Here is an 18403-nt window from a genome sequence, read left to right on the forward strand (position 1 = left end):
GGCGCTGTGATGTCCGCGCTAAGGAAACCAGATTTTCCTGGCCTGGAAACGGCCGAGCAGGCTACCTGCCCCCGTCCCCCAGGCCCCGTGCTCCTGTGCCTGTCTGCTTTCGCATTTCCTAACCTCTTGATGTCTCTTCCACAAGGTGGGGACCCAAACTGTACGCCCTGTTCCAGATGCGCTCCTGCCAAAGCAGCATGAAGCAGATGTAGCCGGCGAAGCCTCCCTCCTCTTGAGGTAAGTGTAGCTGGCGGCGGCTGCGGGGATGTGCCCGTGCCCCCGGGGGACACACAGAGATCCTGGGGTCCCCTAGGACCTGTTCTGTTCCCCTGCTGGCCAGCGTCCTTAGCCACTGTCCTCAGCTGGAGGAGCTGAGCCCGCGGGCGCCGCAGCAGCCCACCCTGCCCCGTCTCCACCTTCCCCACAGCCCAGTCTTGCAGGTTCCTCACCAGTCGAGGGCGCCATCCTCCAGTCAATCACTTGGCTCTCAGCTCCGTTATGAAAATGAGCTTCCCGCTGTGACCGTGGCCGGGTGATTGGTAGAAGGCTACTTTAGGCGGGACGTCCTCTTGCATTTGGGAAAGACTCTGGACGAATGGGAAGGGGGCGTCAGAGTGTGCCCCCCACGCGTGACACGTGCACTTTGCCGGCCCTGTTAAAGTCACACAGCTGTGTTGTACGCGCATGTCGAGTCAGAGAAATCAAAGAACTGGTTCGTCAGCCTGATTAATAAAGTATTACGCACCTTCCCCAGTCTGGCTGCATTTAAAAATCATTTCAATGTGCTTACCTCGGTGACAGGTTGTTGGAAAATTACTTCATTTCCTTGGCAGAAACTGTTGTGACCGAAACCACAGCCCTTTCGTTTATCTTAAAAGACTGTGAAGGATCCAGGTGGGGTCCCCCAAACTTTCTGGGAGACTCTTCCATATTTCTCCCCACCTGCTTATACATGGATGCGAGAAGATGTGCCGTATGATCCATCGTGGCAGGGTTTCATCTAGACTTCATGTGGTGAAACAGGCCTCTGGGCTCGAATACGGGCAGGAAGTGTACAAATGACTCCTTTAGGCTTGAACTTTAGACTCTCTGAAGTGAGGCGCAGGTCACGCCAGATTCTCGGATGCCTTTCGATACTACTGGAAGTGTCACAGTCTGACAGTGCACTTGAAGGCCGCAGAGCACCTCTCTGCGTCTGTGCTCTCTCATTTTTAAAGAGGGGGGCAGCTGTAAATTCACAGATCCAGCTGTTCTTTCTCCTTGTATTTGAACAAACATCTCTGCTGAGAACACACCCTCAACATTCAAAGGTTTCCACAAACAATATTCTCCATAATTTTTCACCTCAAAACCCTGTCTTCTGGTACAGAAATTTACCTATCCTATTTTGTTGGATTAGTAAAAACCCCAGATTCAAGCAGGCTGGAGGATCGCCTCCTTTCTCATGAATTTTCACCTGCTGATACTGTGCCCTTCAGAGGGGCTCCTTGGAGAGAGGCTGTCACCGAGCTATTGTCAGAAGCAGAAAAAGAAGTGTCTGTGTGACTCAGGAGAGCAGCCGAGCTCAAATGACAGCTTTTGAATTATCCAGAGATGAATTCATGAAGGGAACAAGGGAGCTGGCAGTCGCCGCATCTTTCAGCCTGAAATGTCATAGAGTTGTCAGCCTTGGAAGGGCTGCGGCCTCCACAGTCGATTGTCACCGGAAGAGGGTTTAGTTGTTCTTTAGACTTTACTTCTTCCGTCTTCAGGGCTTCTCAGAACTGTCATCCTGCCCACCTGTGGGATTGATTCTGTTGGCAAGAATTTAGAGGTGACATTCAAAGCCACAGACAGGCACTAGCTGACTGGTTTGCTCAGTCTCAGGACCAGATTGTAGCCCAGAGGCTGGTTCGGAGCACCTTCGTGAATTGTGGGCTTCTTGTCCTTTACGCCTCCTTAGGTTCTCTGCAAGCCTCTGGGCTGAGGTGTGTTTCAAAGGCCAGGTCAGTTCTGACCTCACGTTTCTCTGTGCGGGGTCCTTGAAATATGAAGTGACCTGAGGTGTGTGCCACATGTGTCAGTAAGGTGTGCCCACTCCTCAGACCGTTCTCCTCCCTACGCCCTTCATATCAGAAATGTCTGTGACTGATGTGATAGGCAGTGTTTAGACCGTAATTTTATATCCATACCATGATTCTGGGGTCAGAATGTTCCCAAGCCTGCTCTGCTTTCTTTTGAGGCCCCAAACAACTCTGGCCACCCTGGAGTTAGCCCTGGCATAGCCTCAGTAGCATTCCATCCCCTGCACAGCCCCTAAACATTCCCAGGGTGCTGAATACGAGTTTTCAGGGCCACGCCCTTTGCAACCCATTCTGCTAATATTTATGCTGAAATGTCTTCTTTTTCTCCTGACTGTCACATTATCTTTCCATACAGGTCCCTGGTGGCTGTTCCACGCTGAGCTTTAGACTAAGGATGTACTGAGATAGCCCTGTATCTTGACCACACGCACCCCCAACCTCCGGAACCTCAGTCAACCAGGGCACTTCCTGATGCTCCTTCCCTGTTGCTATGGGTTTTCCTCTTGCTGTCGTCACTTCTTCACTGCCTTTCCTAGGACCAGAGCTCAGGCCATGGACCAGGGCTCAGAATGTCGCAGCCCTGCAGCCCTGTGCTCTCAGCTGCCACTTTCTCAGATGCTGGAAGGCATCCCCCAGCTCCCCTCACCCTTTTTGTTTCTGCATGACTCGCTCATAAGATGGAATATATGGGAGAAGTTTCAAGACTCTAAAACTTTTTTTTTTTCTAACGTGTGCGACTTAATCTTCGGCTTTTATCTGAGAACAAACTTGGTGGCGTCCTCCTGTGTGTGCTCCCGTGGAATCTGCAAAGATCAATGTGACATACCGCCCCCCACCCCGTCTGGGCTGTTTGTATAATTGTATATAAATGTAGCAATAAATATATTCTGACAGCACCTGGAGCCTGGATTCCCACTTCACTTTGCACCTCGGTGGCAGGCCGCGGCTGTGTGCCGCGCTTTCACCAACAGGCCCTACTGACCGCTGGGATCTACCCCGCCATCTCAGTTTCTCGTCTCCAGTTTCACCAAGTGAGAGCTACTAAGACGAGAGCCAGTGTCTGGGGAGGGGTGAGGAGGGCTCAGGAGCAGAGCTGGCATGTGATGTGACGAGGCATTAGTAATTCATGCCATGGTACCCGGCCTGCCTGAGCGAGCCGTGAATGTGCAAGGACTGAAGCACTGGGTGACAGTTTGCAGTGTGACTCAGCTGTGTGACATGAGGGTGACTGTTCAGATAGCTGAGTCACATTGCAAACTGTTGCCTTAGAAATGCGTTGTGCTGCAAAGATCTGTTGAATGTGTCAAGTTCTTGCCAGGCACAAAGGTAGACTTTAAGGATTTTCATAACAAGCGAACAAAGTATGTCACGATAGAGTTTTTCACTGGCCAGTGGTTTTCAGGGTACCATGGCAATGCAGAGGGCTCATAAGCAGGCCTTTATCTATCAATCATAACACTTTATCTACTATCAAGAGATGTTCATTCACACTTCCTTCTCATGCACTTCAAGCTTTTTTATCAGCATTTTTTATAACATAAGAGATAACCATGTACTTTGCTGTGGTGGTATCTTATCAAATTCCTGAGTAGGCCTCTCCTTGGCTATAAGCAGAAATTGGCATCCAGTCAAAAGACAGGGATGCCTCAGAGCCCCAGATTAGAACATACTGTGGCAGAGGAGGTTTGGAGCACATTAAAGGCTACTTTTTGTATTATGAATGAATGGATGAATAAACGAATAAACAAACAAACAAACAAAAAACCAATAAGGGCCAGAATCAACTGGGAATCATCAGGCTGTGAGTTCTGGACCTTGGCCATACTGCCGGACTATATCACAGTTGTCCTTAATTCCAGCTCTTGGCAGAGACTCCAGTCTTTGGCTCAAGAGAGAGCCTGCTATCCACAGTCATCGCCATTTTTACGGATAGATCCTTTCTGTCTAGGGCGAGTGCCTGACACAGGCAGAAGGCATTAGAAAAGAGATGTCTGTGTTGGGATATGGGCTAATCCTATTGGGAGATTGCCCGAGGCAGAGGCTGAGGAGGCTTACGGGTTTCCTCAGCAGGCGAGAAGACTGGGGCCTGCAGTGTGTGCTCTGCTATAAATTAGTGGGGATTAGTGGTTGGACCTTGGACCAATTGCTCCGGCCTTGCTCCTCTCCTGTAAAACGGGGTGTTTGGATTGAAAGAATGAGTCCGACATCTCCATTTCTACATTTAATTTCTGTTTGTAATGTGTGTTCTTAGAAAAGAGAAAGAAGTCATGTGGTTTTACTAGGAACAGAAGGTGGCTGGCTGGCTGGCACAGATGGGCAGTTGAGGCAGGAGAATTAAGAGTGTTTATGTTCAGATGTCACCAAGTCCAGCTCCCCATGCAGAGAGGAACACATCAGGCCCTCACTGTTCATGCTCTAGTGGCTGTTTTTCGGACCCTTCTGCACATCATTGGACAAATAGGCTGGAAGTGGATGGCTCAGACCCCCAAAGTCTATAGTGTCACCAGCAGAGAGGGAGCAGGCCTCTAATGCACCCGGAAAGAGCACACGGGTAGGAAGGCTTCCCTTCTCCACATAGGAGCCACACATATGAGCACTCAGCTCCTGTCCTAGTGTCCAATCTGCAGGCCTTTCCAGGAAGAGGCAGACGTTGACTGGAGAGTTTGTGAATGACCCTGTTTCTCATGCTGTCTTTCGGGGCAGCTGGCTGTCTGCACAAAAGTCCACAGTTATCCACACCCCATGGCCTCCCAGAGCTAACCACAGGGAAGGTAGTCCTGCTCTCTTGAGATTCAGTGGTAGATAGGTCTGACTGTTCCAGGCTAGGTCTGGACACTCCAGCAAAGTGCCTCTGTCAGACTCACTGTGATCCTCCAGCCCCACCTACTTAATCTTCTGCTTTGTTGCTTGGTCCTGTGTTTCTCATTTAATGTACATCTGAATCACCTGGATGGTTTTCTAAAAACCATGTTGGGGTCCTTTCTCAGGCTTTCTGACAGTGCAGACCACAGGCCTGCCTCACACATCTCCATTTCCAGCACATTGTTAGGTGAGGCCAAGGCTCCTTCACCAGGAAACACACATAAGGCCCAGAAGCACTTGTCTGACAGGAGGAGCTGTGTTTATTGTTCTCCTCAGACACTGAAAGAACCAAATGTTCTCAAGGCTGAGTCAGCTGGGTGGCATTTGCTAAGCAGGGGCCGGTGAACATTCTTTGGTGAGCATGAGTGACTCTTTTAGCCATGGCCTTGGGGACAAACAAGTGACCATGCGTTATGCTTGCTTCAGACTGGGGAGGACACAGATAAATGTAAGCCAGCTGGACTTCTACCCTGAAATGGCAATGTAAGGGCAGAGTCCCATTTCCTCTCAATATAGCCATAGACCCCTGTGCACAGATACACAAACACAACACCAGACTTCAAACAAGGATGAGAGAAGTGGGTTGTATAATTCTGTTTTTCACTGAGTTCTAAGAGACAAACCTTCACAGGTCAGGAGACAGTGTGACAAGGCCTCACAGTGGGAGTGCATCTGAGGAATCAGCAGGAGAGGTGACACCGGCAGGTTCACTTACCAGCCCCTGAGCCTTCCTGAAACGGGCATCAGCCCGGAAGGTTTCAGCTATTGGAGGTCAGATGACTGCAGCTGATCTTGCACACACTCTGCAGAGTCCCATTTTACTCACAAACACTCAAGAATTCCTTCACATGCCTTCCGCCCCTTTGGTTTCAGTGACAGCCTTATCAAGTGTCTCTCCATCGTTTGCCATCAAGGCTCCTTGCTAGATGCCAAGCCAGTGAGGTCTTCTGATATCACAGCCTAGCATGGCTTCTCAGCCAAGCCTGTCTGTAGGTTTCCATGCCCAGAATTCCCCACTTTCTAGTCTTCCTACAACCGGTCCACCCCAGTGGAAATGCCTTCCTTGTTAACCGTCCCATTTGTGTTGTGGAAAGGCTCCACAGGGTGCCTGCAGTGGTCTGACCACAACCTCAGATACTCCTTTTCCTGGGCATTTTGCCCCTCACCAGTTTCCTTTAGAGAAGCACTTTCCTCTCCTACCTAGTGCAATACTTAGCTGTAGCCACAGAACCCCTTCTGGGGCACACACAGGGAAACAGAAGCTCAAGGACTGTCTTGTGAGGGTGTGCTGGCTAGTTTTCTCAGCTTGACACAAAGTAGAGAGGGAGGAGCCTCAGTTGAGAACATGCCTCCATAAGATAGGAGTTTAGGCATTTTCTTAATTAGTGATTGATGTGGGAGGGACAGCCCATTGTGGGCGGTATTATGCTTGCTTGGCCTGGCAGTTCTGGGTTCTATTAAGAAATCAGGCTGAGCAAACTATGAGGAGCAAGCCAGTAAGCAGCACCCCTCCATGGCCTCTGCATCAACTCCTGCCTCAAGTTCCTGCCCAGTTTGAGTTCCTGCCCTCACTTCCTTCAGTGACGAACTATGATGTGAAATAAACAGAATAAACCCTTTCAAATTTGCTTTTGGTGCTGGTGTTTCATCCCAGAAATTGAAGCCCTAGCTAAGACAGAAGGCATTAGTCTTTCTCTTCTACTAGACTATAGGACAAAAGAAGTTTGTTTGACTTACGAGTCTGATCTTCCAAACATCCTGGCTCTGTGGTCCTAGGGAGGCCTGGTGTGCCCATTATACCACCAGTGACAAAACAAAAGGGGACTTGGTTAAGTGAGGAAGGGCTGGGGGCAGGCTCTTTTCCTAAGCTTCCGGATCCTATGAGAACTGAACCCTTCTAAGGATGGTATTCTGTGACTTAATTTCCATGAAGTCCCACCTCACATAAGGTCACATTATGTTGCCAAGATGGGGACTAAAGTTCCATCACCAGAAACCCACCATAACCAAATCGCAGCATGAGGATCTGACCTTTCTAATATCTGGACTTGAACTCAAGGGCCACATGGTAGTCCGTATCTACCTACCTGAGGTAGACGTGCCTGTCATGCCTCTAGTGTGTGTTCTATATAGCCATAGGCACCAGGAAACATGTCTGGAGACATCCTTGTTAGGTCTGGGTAGAACTGACATCTAGGAGGAAAGCCAGGAGTGCCACGAAGCATCCCCCACTTGTAAGGGACTTCTGTAGCCTTAAATATCCATTCATCATGGCTGTCAGTTATCCCTTCCCTCCCCTAGTCTGTGGCCTGCTTGCATGGATGAGCCAGTGCTTTAGAGGTTGATGGCAGGGAAAGCACTCAGAGTGGACTGAGGCCAGCCTGGGCAGTAGGCTGTGGTCTACATGCTAGGCTCCTTCAGTGGGGTCAGGACCAAAGTCCAGGACCAAAGTGACCAGGTTAGGGAGAAGGGCTCCGTGATGTTAAAAACTACAGAAGACAGCATCAGTGTGACTCCTCACCCCAGGAGCCCTCTCTCACTCCACAGGATAATCTTTGGGCCAAAGGACATCCCTGAAAGGAACCAGCAGTCACCAACATGCATACCCAGCTTCTTGCACCCCGAGCCCCACATATTATCATCAATGAACTGGCCATCTGTGAGGCAGGAAATGATTCTGTCTACGGTGGAGGGCATAGGCCAGCTTCATGATCAAAGTCTTGTCCACGTGGCAGCGCTGATCCGAAGCTCATGCCACCATGTCTTTGCCACAGTCTCTGTGCTGAGTTCCCCTGAGAGAATCTCACAAAGCCTGTCTCCCTATAGTTCCTGGCAACTAGCCTATCCCAATATCTCTGGCAGCCTTGGTTGGGTCTCTCCCAGAGGCAGAGTTCAGGATGCTCTCCCCTTTGCAGCTGTCTCAGAACTGGAAGATGACAGGAGGGTCACAAAGGCCCAGGTCCAGGTATTTTGTTTTGAACGAATTCAGCATTACACTTGCTTTTTGCGACACTCCTCTTTGATGCAATGATGAGTATTTGAACTCATCAGCGTGTGTTGACCTGCGGGACCTAGGAAAAATGAAGTACTAGGTCTCGTTAGCACTCTAGTCTGTCTCCTGTTCTTTTGGGTTCAGGAAGTCCTGGGAAGGGTGGAAGTCTTCCTGCCTTTGATGCGTTGTTTTTGGGTATGTTGAAGTCTCTTGATAACCACGAGAACATCACTACTTCAATGCGCATGTGCGGCCTGAGCCAAAGCTCGGTAACGCTGCAAGCTTTCAGCTCACACTTGGTTATGTGGAGAAGGGGACAGCTGACACTGGCCAATGGAAAGTACTAATTTTAGGGACAATGTTGGAGGGAAAGCAAAGGTCTGCGAAGTGACAGAGGAAAATCCCATTAGAATTTAATCGTAACACCATCAGCGCATCTTATAATGACCACAACAGAAATAGAATATTTCCACTGAACAAAAATTGTTATAAAATTGGGTCAGGAAGACACAGCTCTGAAGCACAACAGGGATCAAGGTAAGTTCCCTGTCTCCAGGCTTCAGGGCAGGGCCAGGCAGCACTGTACTCATTGGTCCCTGCCCTGGAACTCTCCTCCGCCTCATGTGCTGGAATCAGAAACCTGTGAAACTGGTGTTAATGCCATCTTAAGGGAGTCTGGGGAAGGCTGCGAAAGCTGATTCCCCTGATTCGGCAGGCTGCGTGTGTGGTGTCTGTTATACTAGCATATGTAAGATGGATTCAAGCACACGGTTCCAGAGTGACCTCTGCCTGCTGTCTCTTCCATTCTCTGGAAGAAATGAAACACCTGTCTACAGTGATCTAGGTTTTTAAGCCTCAACTATCAACAAAATAAAACTTATCTATTATTTGTTTGCTCTGCCTTTTTCTTTTTGCTTTTTAAATACATACTCATGTAGACTGTGTTTTTTTTCGACTCCAGAGACCTTGAAGGATGCTTGTGGAGCCTGGTTAGGGCCTGTACGCACCAGTTCCCCACGTTGGTACCCCAGTCCATACCACCCCACCGAAAGTAGCCTTCCCAGCACCCTCTAGTCCCCTGCTGGCCTTCTTCAGAACAAGGACACCTACACTATTCAGCCTTTCTATAAGCTCAGCAGAGGGTCCCTATCTATAACTGCATGGTCTTAGCCAGACAACCAGACCCTTCAGAATCACCAGAGACAAAGAGAAAGAAAACACTCTGACCATGTTTGAGTCAGGACTAGTTGGTTTGACATTTAATTGCAGTTTAATAGGAATTAATTGTGGCTCTAACATTTACATCAGCGCTGAACATGTGCACAGCCTGCAGCGCAGCTGATGCCGTTAACCACACAACTCAGGAAAGCCAGGGAACAGAGAGGGAAACGCTGTTTATTTAGCAGGTGTGGTGTCATATGAGATCTTTTTTTTTTTTTCAGGAAACAACAACCTATCATAGGAAAAACAAATATGCTAGTATTTTCCCCTCCATGGCAGAATCGTATATAGCTATTTCCACTGCTTTTGGAATTGTAAAAATCCCATTACAGAAACACACAGAGAAGACGGATACTGTTTATCTGTTAACATAACAGAATAATATGTTTATAAAATGGTTGCACTAAACATATTCATTACCTTACTTTTCCTATAAGAAAAGCTTGAAGGATCACTAGGGAAATTCTCTATCAGCATACAACTATATTGGGAGGAAGGGAATATACCATGTCTGTGTATTTGACCGTTTATAGGTATTTAACAGGTTGAAAATGTGTAATTAAAAAAAGCCAGAGGAAATATATACACACACATACATATACAAATGTATGTGTACACCTTACAAAACAGCCACTGCACTTCTTCCTGTGAGCTGCTTTAGAGAGAAGCAGTAAAAGCTGGGCTGGGAGACACCTTGTTGTTCACCTGGAATTCCTGGACAGAGAGTTCAGTACGTGGATTAAGAAATGAAACCTCACAGGCTTATAAAGACTGAAAACATGCATAGACGTTTTTCTACTGTCAAATGGTCAAAACCTGAAATTGTTTAAGTCTGAAGGACTGAGGATCCTAGGGGAAAAGCCATATATAAATATGACAGTGCTGTCATTATGTGGGTAACAAGTAAGGAGGTGAGAGTGTTACAGAAAAAAAAAAAACAAAAACAAAAAAACAATGAACACTGAAAACCAGAGTTGCATTCCAATTTTAAAAGAAAGTCTAACTACTTAAGTAGGTGGTGATTTTCGTAGCTATTTAATGATCCTATGGAAAGAGTGTTATTGCTGTGATACCATGAATGAAGTACTGTGAATATGCATGCTCAACTAACTCAGGCTTGCAGGTGGTCATAAGAACATCACTCCCACAGCTGTCCCCAAGGTATCTAAAAATTGTCCTGACATCTGGACAGAGAAAGAAGACATACATGTTTCTTATTAAAAGTGACAATGTAACAAAATACTCATTACAGCCATTAGACTAGTCAGTTTTTAGTATTACAGAAAAACCCGAAACTGTGAAATTACAGTATGCTAATCTTTAAAACCACTTGGAAAGGAGGGTAGGCTTGTTAAGTGTCAGAGGACAAAAATTAACAGAAAAAATGTAACTGATAAATGTAATCTTCAAAAAATTTGAGGCTAATTACAGACCAAGTTTTAAAAGCAGACTGGATTTTGGTCCATGGCTACTAAGAAAAGATGAAGATTCTTATTCATAAACGGAAACCCAAGAAAAACTTCCAACACACATCTTATTTACAGATATTTTGGTGATTAGACAAGTAACATCTCAAGTGATGGGTGTGATGGACTTAAATGCATTAAGGTGCTTTGATATGACCGTCACACCGTCATCTTCTGTGACTATCAGTCTACCGCTAGATGGTTGCTGAGATACAGTTATTGTTTGTTATATTAATATACACCAGAATTTTCTGCTTAGTGTGTCTGGCTTTCTCCCTCAAAGACAGGAGTGAGGAATGCCCCATCAGTAAAAACTGGCCTGTTGTTGGTTTCTGTAAATAAAATTTTACTTAAAAAAGTCACATTTTTATCTGTATGTTGCCTGTGGCTTTTATGCTTGTAAAGGCAAAGGTGAGCAGTTAAGAGTCTATATGATTCTCTGAGAAGCCCCAATTATTTGCTCCCAGATCCTACACAGAAAGAGTTGTTGGCATGTCACCCAGGGGCTTATTCCTAGAGCATCGAGAACAACACATGCTTTTTACTTTCATAGGTACCTGGCTTCCTTGCATTCTGGTATGTGTGTGACTCCATCTTCTATGCTTATTTTGTTCATTGGTGAACAAAAATCCTGAAACTTTAACGTTACAGCTGGGCTTTCACTTTTAATACATTTGGAACATAATCATTATCTCTAGCCATAATCTGTTTGATGTCAGGCATTCTCTAAGAATTAGAGATTAATAAAATGGTAGAGCCATCTAGCAAGAGACTAGAAAACTGTACCTCTTAATTTATCTTGAATAAGGAGAAAGAGTAGTAAAAGGAGGAGAAAAAAAACCAAACCCAAATACAATTTAAATACCAGTAAGTCAAAGGAAAGGGTTTCAGCTTTCAAACACAGAAAGGCAGACAGCAGATAGACACATATAGATACACATGTGTACATGTGTATACACACAAACATACAGTCATACATCTATGAGAATCTAAAAAATACAACATAAAGTATATTCATTTTATAAATATATTACTGTCTATATACATATAGATACATCCATAAAAGACATGTTAAATAATTATTTGTATAATCAATACTACTTTTGTGTATTTAAAAATTACACATTCTATTAAAATTATCAAAATAATCTTTAAAAATACCAAGAATAAAACCAAGTATTTCTTTCCATGTAAGTGGTTCTGAATCTTATCATTGGCCAAACAGACCCTACACTTGGTCATTCACAACTCAAAGAAACAGTTCAATCAGGAAAATGTCATCCATTAAAAGACAACCCCCCCATTTTTTATTACTTCATAACAAACATGTGTATATATAAAACAGCCTCTTTAGGTATATTACATATTCTCATAAATGCATTTTCATAAAAACAAAAAAAAATTCAAGTTTCCACCAGTGTCAAATATTTGACACTGGTGACCATTACTTTCACTGTTTAGGTCAGTGACAAACTCCCATTAGGATAACAAGACTGAAAATGTCTGTGTTACATGCAAGAAAAGATGAAATTCGAAGGGCCATTTTGGCCAGTTAAATACTATTCCCTCTGGACTAAGACACAGGGACAACAGACTGCTAATTACTGCATAAAGTACAGTCAACTGTCTATTATTCAGGGGCAGAATATTCCAGTCTGAGTCCTTTTTAATCATCTGACCAATTCTGATTTTACTACTTATTAGCACACCATTTTCAGGTTACTTATTTATTTTAGCAAGTCTGGTGAACAGGAATCAGCAATTGGGAAGAAAGGTTTTTAGCTAAATTTAAGATTTATGATCAGCTACAAATTTAATAATGGACTTCTTTATTACTTGAGACATTTGAGAATTTGATGTAGCTAAAGCCTACCAATTATGTTCTTAAACTTGGCAAGCAATGTTGGTGCTTCATCAAAGGGGACAGGCAGCCTGTCCTCTTGTCACAAGAAAACTCTTCCTTAGCACACAGCTAATGGCACTGAGAAATGCAGGTGGGAGTGGTTAGAACTACCCACTCCATGACACACACTGGGAAGGATTATATTAAAGATGAAAAAGAGGGCAACTAGTCAGCTAAAACATAAAAAGGCCGAATTTTAAATCATGTCCTTTTTACCTCAGAGCTCACTTAAATAATTTAGGTCAAGTTTGCCCATTTCCAAACAATCACAGTGCTAGCATGAAGCAAAAGCGACATGTCCATTTGAGGTGACTTCCTCTGCTAGCCTCCCAGTACCGTCAGGTAGACGGGGGAGGAGGAGCCCCACACGTGCAACCTCGTTTTTGGCATTCATTTCTCCTCCACGTTCCAACCTTCAGATAATGACTGACGAAATCAAGGACCGTTTCTCAAGTCGGCAGTGTCACCCTCGGACAGACACTGCTAGGAATGGCTGGTCTGGCACCACCTGGGTCACCCTGGGTAGAGGTGTGTGCCACACTCACTCAAACACAGCAGTAACTGTAGAACATCACTTTCCTGAATTAAGTTTGCTGAACATGGTTCAGATTATTGGATATGCTAATATGCACAATGCCGTTTAGAAGCATTTACTGTGTACCCAAATCCTACTCCATGCAACACACAGTGTCACACAAGTAGTGAAAATGTTATCCTAGTCGAAGATGCTTGGACGTTATTTTCAGGCAGCATTTTACCTTTATTTTAAGTTAAGTTCACACTAGGTAAGTTTTAGGAGAAAGAAAATGCCAATAAATTTATTTAATATATTTTAATATATAAAACTAAGACAGACACCTTTATTTACCTTAATTGTTATTTTTATTTTCTATCCTATTCTAGACTTCAATTTTTCCTTTAAAATTTTGTATTTAAATAAGGGATAAAATGTTGCCCAAAAGTCTAATTATAGTTACATATTCATGTTTTTAACTAGATCTACAAATCAAAATAGTTTTTATTGTTAAAAAGATACAATTTGTATCAACAGTAAAAGGTACTTTCTGGTTTTCAGGGCTTTGCCTCTCTCAGGCTGCAGGACCGCCTAGACCAGGGCATCCAGGCTCACCACAGGATCAGAGCTAGACTTGTCCTTTACAACAAGTAAAACCAGAGACAACTTCTGTCCATCACAGCCCTGTCTGCACTGATCATAAATCCATCTCCCAATCCTCAGAAAGGTCACTACAGCAAGCAAAACCCATGACTTCACAACCAGAAATATCCCTTACTAATACTAGAACAGACTTTAGTCTGTATCTAAAACTACACTATTTGTGGCAAGAGTCTGGCCTTAATAATATAACAGGCCCCCAAAAAAACTACCTTCAGGAAAATGGAAAATATACAATATCTTACAAAAAAATTAAGTTACCATTTACAAGTCCTGCTGCCATTTCTATAGTGCAGTGTCAATAAATGTTGCATACCCTCAGCACATGAGACCACCTCAGGCCAGCCTCAATACACAGCAGGGAGCTAGAGTGGGTTAAATATAAAAGTTGCACTGAGAATACCTAGATTCATTAAAAATAGGCAAGTACTGTGAAAGGGTTATTCATCCAGTATTGTGCCTCCCACAAAAAGACAGACGTTAAAAATACATGTTAATGGAAATCTAGGACTTCAATCCCATTTCTACTGTCAAAAAGCACATTTTAGCTGGGAAACAAAGCTTTAACTTGTAATAGTTACGGCTTTTGCCTTATTCATAAAAAAGAAAATGGAAACATTTTTTTTTCCATTGATTGTATCTGCTTTCTTTTAAACTGACCATTTAAAATAACTAATTTTCTTAACAGGAAATATTCAAACAAAAATAAAATAATCAAAAGTGCCACACTGGAAATCATTCTAATATATACTAATACCCAATTTAATGTAACTGTTAACTTACTTTTTGTTTAAAATATAAAGTCAGTGCTGTAGTATATCTTTGTTTCTATAAATAATGATTATAGCACAAAGAAGCCCACTTTCCCCAAATAAAAATAACTTAAAAAGCTGTAAAGGATTCTAGTTAAGCTTGGCTTGAGGAAATAGTTTGCTAGGTTTAGTCCAGTACCTCCACATTCTGAAGGTACTGCAATTGCTTGCAGTTGACAGACAAACACCAAGTTAATAAGACAAGAAACAAGGATAAAAAGTGCTGCATATAAACCCCTGATGCACCAAAGAGGAATATCAAAGATCACAGATACATCTATTAAATCAAACTGGAGAAATCTCCAGCCAAGTATATAGCTTTAAAAGGGAAATGTTAAAAAAAAAAAAAAGTTTGAATGTAAAGCAATCCCGTGATACGTCCACCAAGTGGGGTTCCATACAGATTCCATGATACAGTATTTCACATAAATGGATACTATATAACCTCCCCGCTGAGAAGGAGATCACATGTGCTATTGTAGCAAACCTCCCTCAGCATCTGAGCTGAACAAAAAAACTACTCAACACCACAAAGATGCATCATCTTTTCAATAGCCCAGCTGTGACTTCTCCACTAAGATGGCTGCTGCGAGCTGCTGGGCGTCTGTCATGTGAGGATTCCTTTTCATGACGAGCCTCACCAGGTCAGGGGGGAAGATGTTGCACAGATTGATATAAATCTTTTCTCGGTTGTCCTGGTACCTTGGAGGATCTTGTGGCACTGCACAGTACGGGATTCGCCAGGTGGGCTCCTGCTGCTCAGGCAGGCTCTGGAAGGTGATCGACTCATAGCACGGGGGTGTGGAGTTATCGGGTAAGGAGTAAGTCTGCCGATAGCCATATGTATCCATCCCGTAGCTTGGCCTATCCCAGCTTCCTAGGCCTTCCTGGCGAGAGTAAGGCTTTCTTTGTCTTGAAGGAGAGCTATCATAGAGCCGAGAATCAGAAATGCTGTCTATTCTCGTGGCCACTAAGGCCCTTCCTAGGTGTGGCGCCTTACAGTGTGCTGAACTTGGTGGCGAGGGGTAGTTGCCAGGACAGCTGGACCGGGCACCCACCGCGGGGTGCTGCAGATGCACAGCCAAGTGTGGAAGAGGGCGCTTGTGATGGTACTTTGGTTCTTCGTGACTGTAGCTCTGAACTCTGCTTAGGGGCTCGTGTAAATTGTGCAGGAAGGGCTGGGAATTAAGGCGGCTGTGCGGGTGCATGTGTTGACACTTGAGATTCTCTTCCAGCTGCGGGTCAGGAGAGCTGACATAGGACCGGTCACTGTACCCCACGTAGGAGTCGCTGCTCCCACAGCTCATGCTCCCTTCACTGCTGCAGTCTGAAGCTACAGAACTGACTCTGTAATCAGTGTCTAAGGAGAAACGCCTTTCAGGACTTCGGGGGCCTGAGATACTCAGATTTGAATATGCATTCAACATGGAGTAATACCCAACGTCAACAGGGGACTCACATTTTGGATACTGTTCATAAGGCATTGGCGTTCCATGATTTTTGGTTGCCATCATCACTGGAGGGTACTGTCCCTGTGGTCTTTGATCCTGAGGTGGGAAATGAACTCCAGATGGAAGGCCATTGCTTAAAGATGGAGTGCTTTGGGGTTTTGCAGTAGGAGTGGCCGGGATACTAACTAAGGAAGGTACAGACCTGGTTTCCAATTTGTTTTTGGTGGGAAGCTTTTCCTCTATGTCTTGGTAGGCATGAGTCCTTATGCTTGGGTCTGACTGCCTCTTTGGAGCACCTCGTTTAACGTCCGAAGTGCTATCAGCCTTGGTGCTACAAGGGACACTGTTGCTTTTCACCAGTCCTCCTTCATTTGTAGTTTTGGCTGCTGTGTTTCTAGACATGGCACGAAGTTCATCAGCCACTGAGCGCTGAGGCTGGCTGCCCCTTTCTGGGTGGTAATATTTGCACTTATGTCCGTAGGTACACTTCTTTCCTATGAAGATAAAGTCAGTTAGGCAAAGGAGCACACCATGAGATCCTGCACAGTCAGCGAGGCACGCCTATCTCAACTGGTGTAACAAAGGCAGAAATGGGAGCTGGGCTATGTCTTAGTCTGTCCTCACTCTCTTCAGTCTTCTTGCTTACTATGAAGGGCACTGAGGAGGCTTAGTTGATACCTCAGATCATATCTGCCTCTTCTCTTCAAGGTCTTTACAACTGGGTGGGAAATTCTCCCATGAAGAGCGACTGGACTGCTGCAACACCATAAAACTATGCTTATCTGATTCGTACCTAGATAGAAGAATTCCTAATTTTCATTCCCATAAAAACTAACTTCAAAGAGAATTAACGCTATTTTCACTCAGAGAAGTTCCTATATTGAATCCAAGTAGGTAAAAACAATTTCTTAAGGCTACCATACTTCTTTAAATTTAATCACAATCAAAAGAAGTACATAGTATACCACATGAGATTTTCAATGTTTATTTATATTAGCCAAAGTTTAACCATATATTGTGCTCTAAAGGCACCTGTTAAATATTCATAAGGACAGTTACCATATGGACAAGGTTGCTTTTTGTGCTCAGGGACAATGGGTTTCTTCCTCAGAAAGTTATCCAGACTTGGGCCATGTCTGCCCAGAGGGTCATCAGGGGGCATGAACCTGTCACAGAGATAACAAAAGACAAGACACACAGAAAGAAGGTCAATAAACCCTAAAGACAGAAATAGTCATTCACTCTATTTTCTTTTGAAATTTTAATCCAAGTGCCTTGACTAACATTTCTAAGATTAAAAGAACAAAAATTTTAATCCACGGTCTCCTGTAAAGCCTAGCTTTCACCTTAACTTGTATCTGTTTTAATGTAAATAAGCTTTGAGACAGCATGTTCTAACACATTTTTTTTTCCTCAGTCTTGGGATGCTTGTAAGGATCTGAATAATAATTACCAGGGCATTTTAGGAGAGCTCCATCAACACTAGTTTTGCAAGGGAGTGCAGTCCAGGGGAATGAGGTGGAACAGTTGAGAAGGGAGAGGAGGAGAGGGACGGCAGTGAGACTGAGACCGAGACTAGTGTTAGATGCACCTCATACACCGCTGCATCTCCAAGCACAAGCTCCAGTTTAGGGATCAAGAAATAATCCTCATTTAGGCTCAGAGAACTTAAGTCCCTTTGTGTCTAACATCCGATGACAAGGTCAAGACTCAATTATACACGACTCTGAAGTCTGTTTTCTCCCCATTGTTGAGTGGCTTCTTAGCTGAGAGGAAAAGATGAGTCAAGAGGGCAAAGCACGTCCACCATCTCAGACGCCCGAGGCTCAGGGAGGAGGACGGGCCTTTGAGACTTGGCAGAAGGGAGGAGGTGAGAGGACTTCAAGGCCAGCCTTCGTAGGCTACAAAATGAGTTCAAGGCCAGCATAAATGAGTTGAGACTCTGTCTCAAAAAGACTAAGAAGCCAAACTGTTGATTCTATAACTCAATGTGGCAGTATGCTCACCTAGCATGCATAGGTGAGGTCTTGGCTTTGATCTACTACAAAAAGAAGAAACTAAATCTAAGGACATAAGCTTATCATTGGATTGACTATCAAATGGTGGAAAGAAAAATTTATATCATGTACAGAAATAAATCCTAATATTTGTTCTAACTTGAAATAAGCACAGTGTTTATCTGTAATAAGAATGTGAGCAATATAAAAATTCAAAGAGGAACAATCAAAATGTCTTAAAAAACTTAACAAATATTATTATGTTTTTGTTATTGTATTATTATGACAAAAGCAAAATTCAGTGAAAAGAAAAAAAAATACAAAACAAAAAACCCAAAAACCTACATGTTAGGGATACAGGTCAGTGGTAGAGCCTGAGTAAGACCATAGGCTTCATCCCCAGTGTTGCTAAATAAAAATATTTTCCATGTTTACTCCCTCCTTCTCTTTCCTTCTCCCAGT

At 44.2% G+C, this 18403-nt stretch overlaps 2 protein-coding genes across 3 annotated transcripts in view; one reads left to right on the forward strand and one right to left on the reverse strand.

Annotated features, from left to right (window-relative positions):
* Rdx (radixin) overlaps positions 1 to 2959 on the forward strand; it is a 61897-nt gene extending 58938 nt beyond the window's left edge. Inside the window, exons 15-16 of the mRNA XM_021641240.2 lie at positions 146 to 237; positions 2419 to 2959. Coding sequence (XP_021496915.1) covers positions 146 to 212 — 67 coding nt within the window. The 3' untranslated portion in view covers positions 213 to 237; positions 2419 to 2959. The remainder of the gene's footprint in view (positions 1 to 145; positions 238 to 2418) is intronic.
* Positions 2960 to 9161: 6202 nt separating this feature from the next.
* Zc3h12c (zinc finger CCCH-type containing 12C) overlaps positions 9162 to 18403 on the reverse strand; it is a 58277-nt gene continuing 49035 nt past the window's right edge. For both annotated transcript variants that reach the window (XM_021641229.2, XM_060373843.1), the window contains exons 5-6: positions 17004 to 17110; positions 9162 to 16438 (exon numbers count right to left, since the gene is read on the reverse strand). In XM_021641229.2, the coding sequence (XP_021496904.1) occupies positions 15042 to 16438; positions 17004 to 17110 (1504 nt within the window). In that variant the 3' untranslated portion in view covers positions 9162 to 15041. The remainder of the gene's footprint in view (positions 16439 to 17003; positions 17111 to 18403) is intronic.

Source organism: Meriones unguiculatus, chromosome 1 (genome assembly GCF_030254825.1).
Source record: "Meriones unguiculatus strain TT.TT164.6M chromosome 1, Bangor_MerUng_6.1, whole genome shotgun sequence".
NCBI lineage: Eukaryota > Metazoa > Chordata > Mammalia > Rodentia > Muridae > Meriones > Meriones unguiculatus.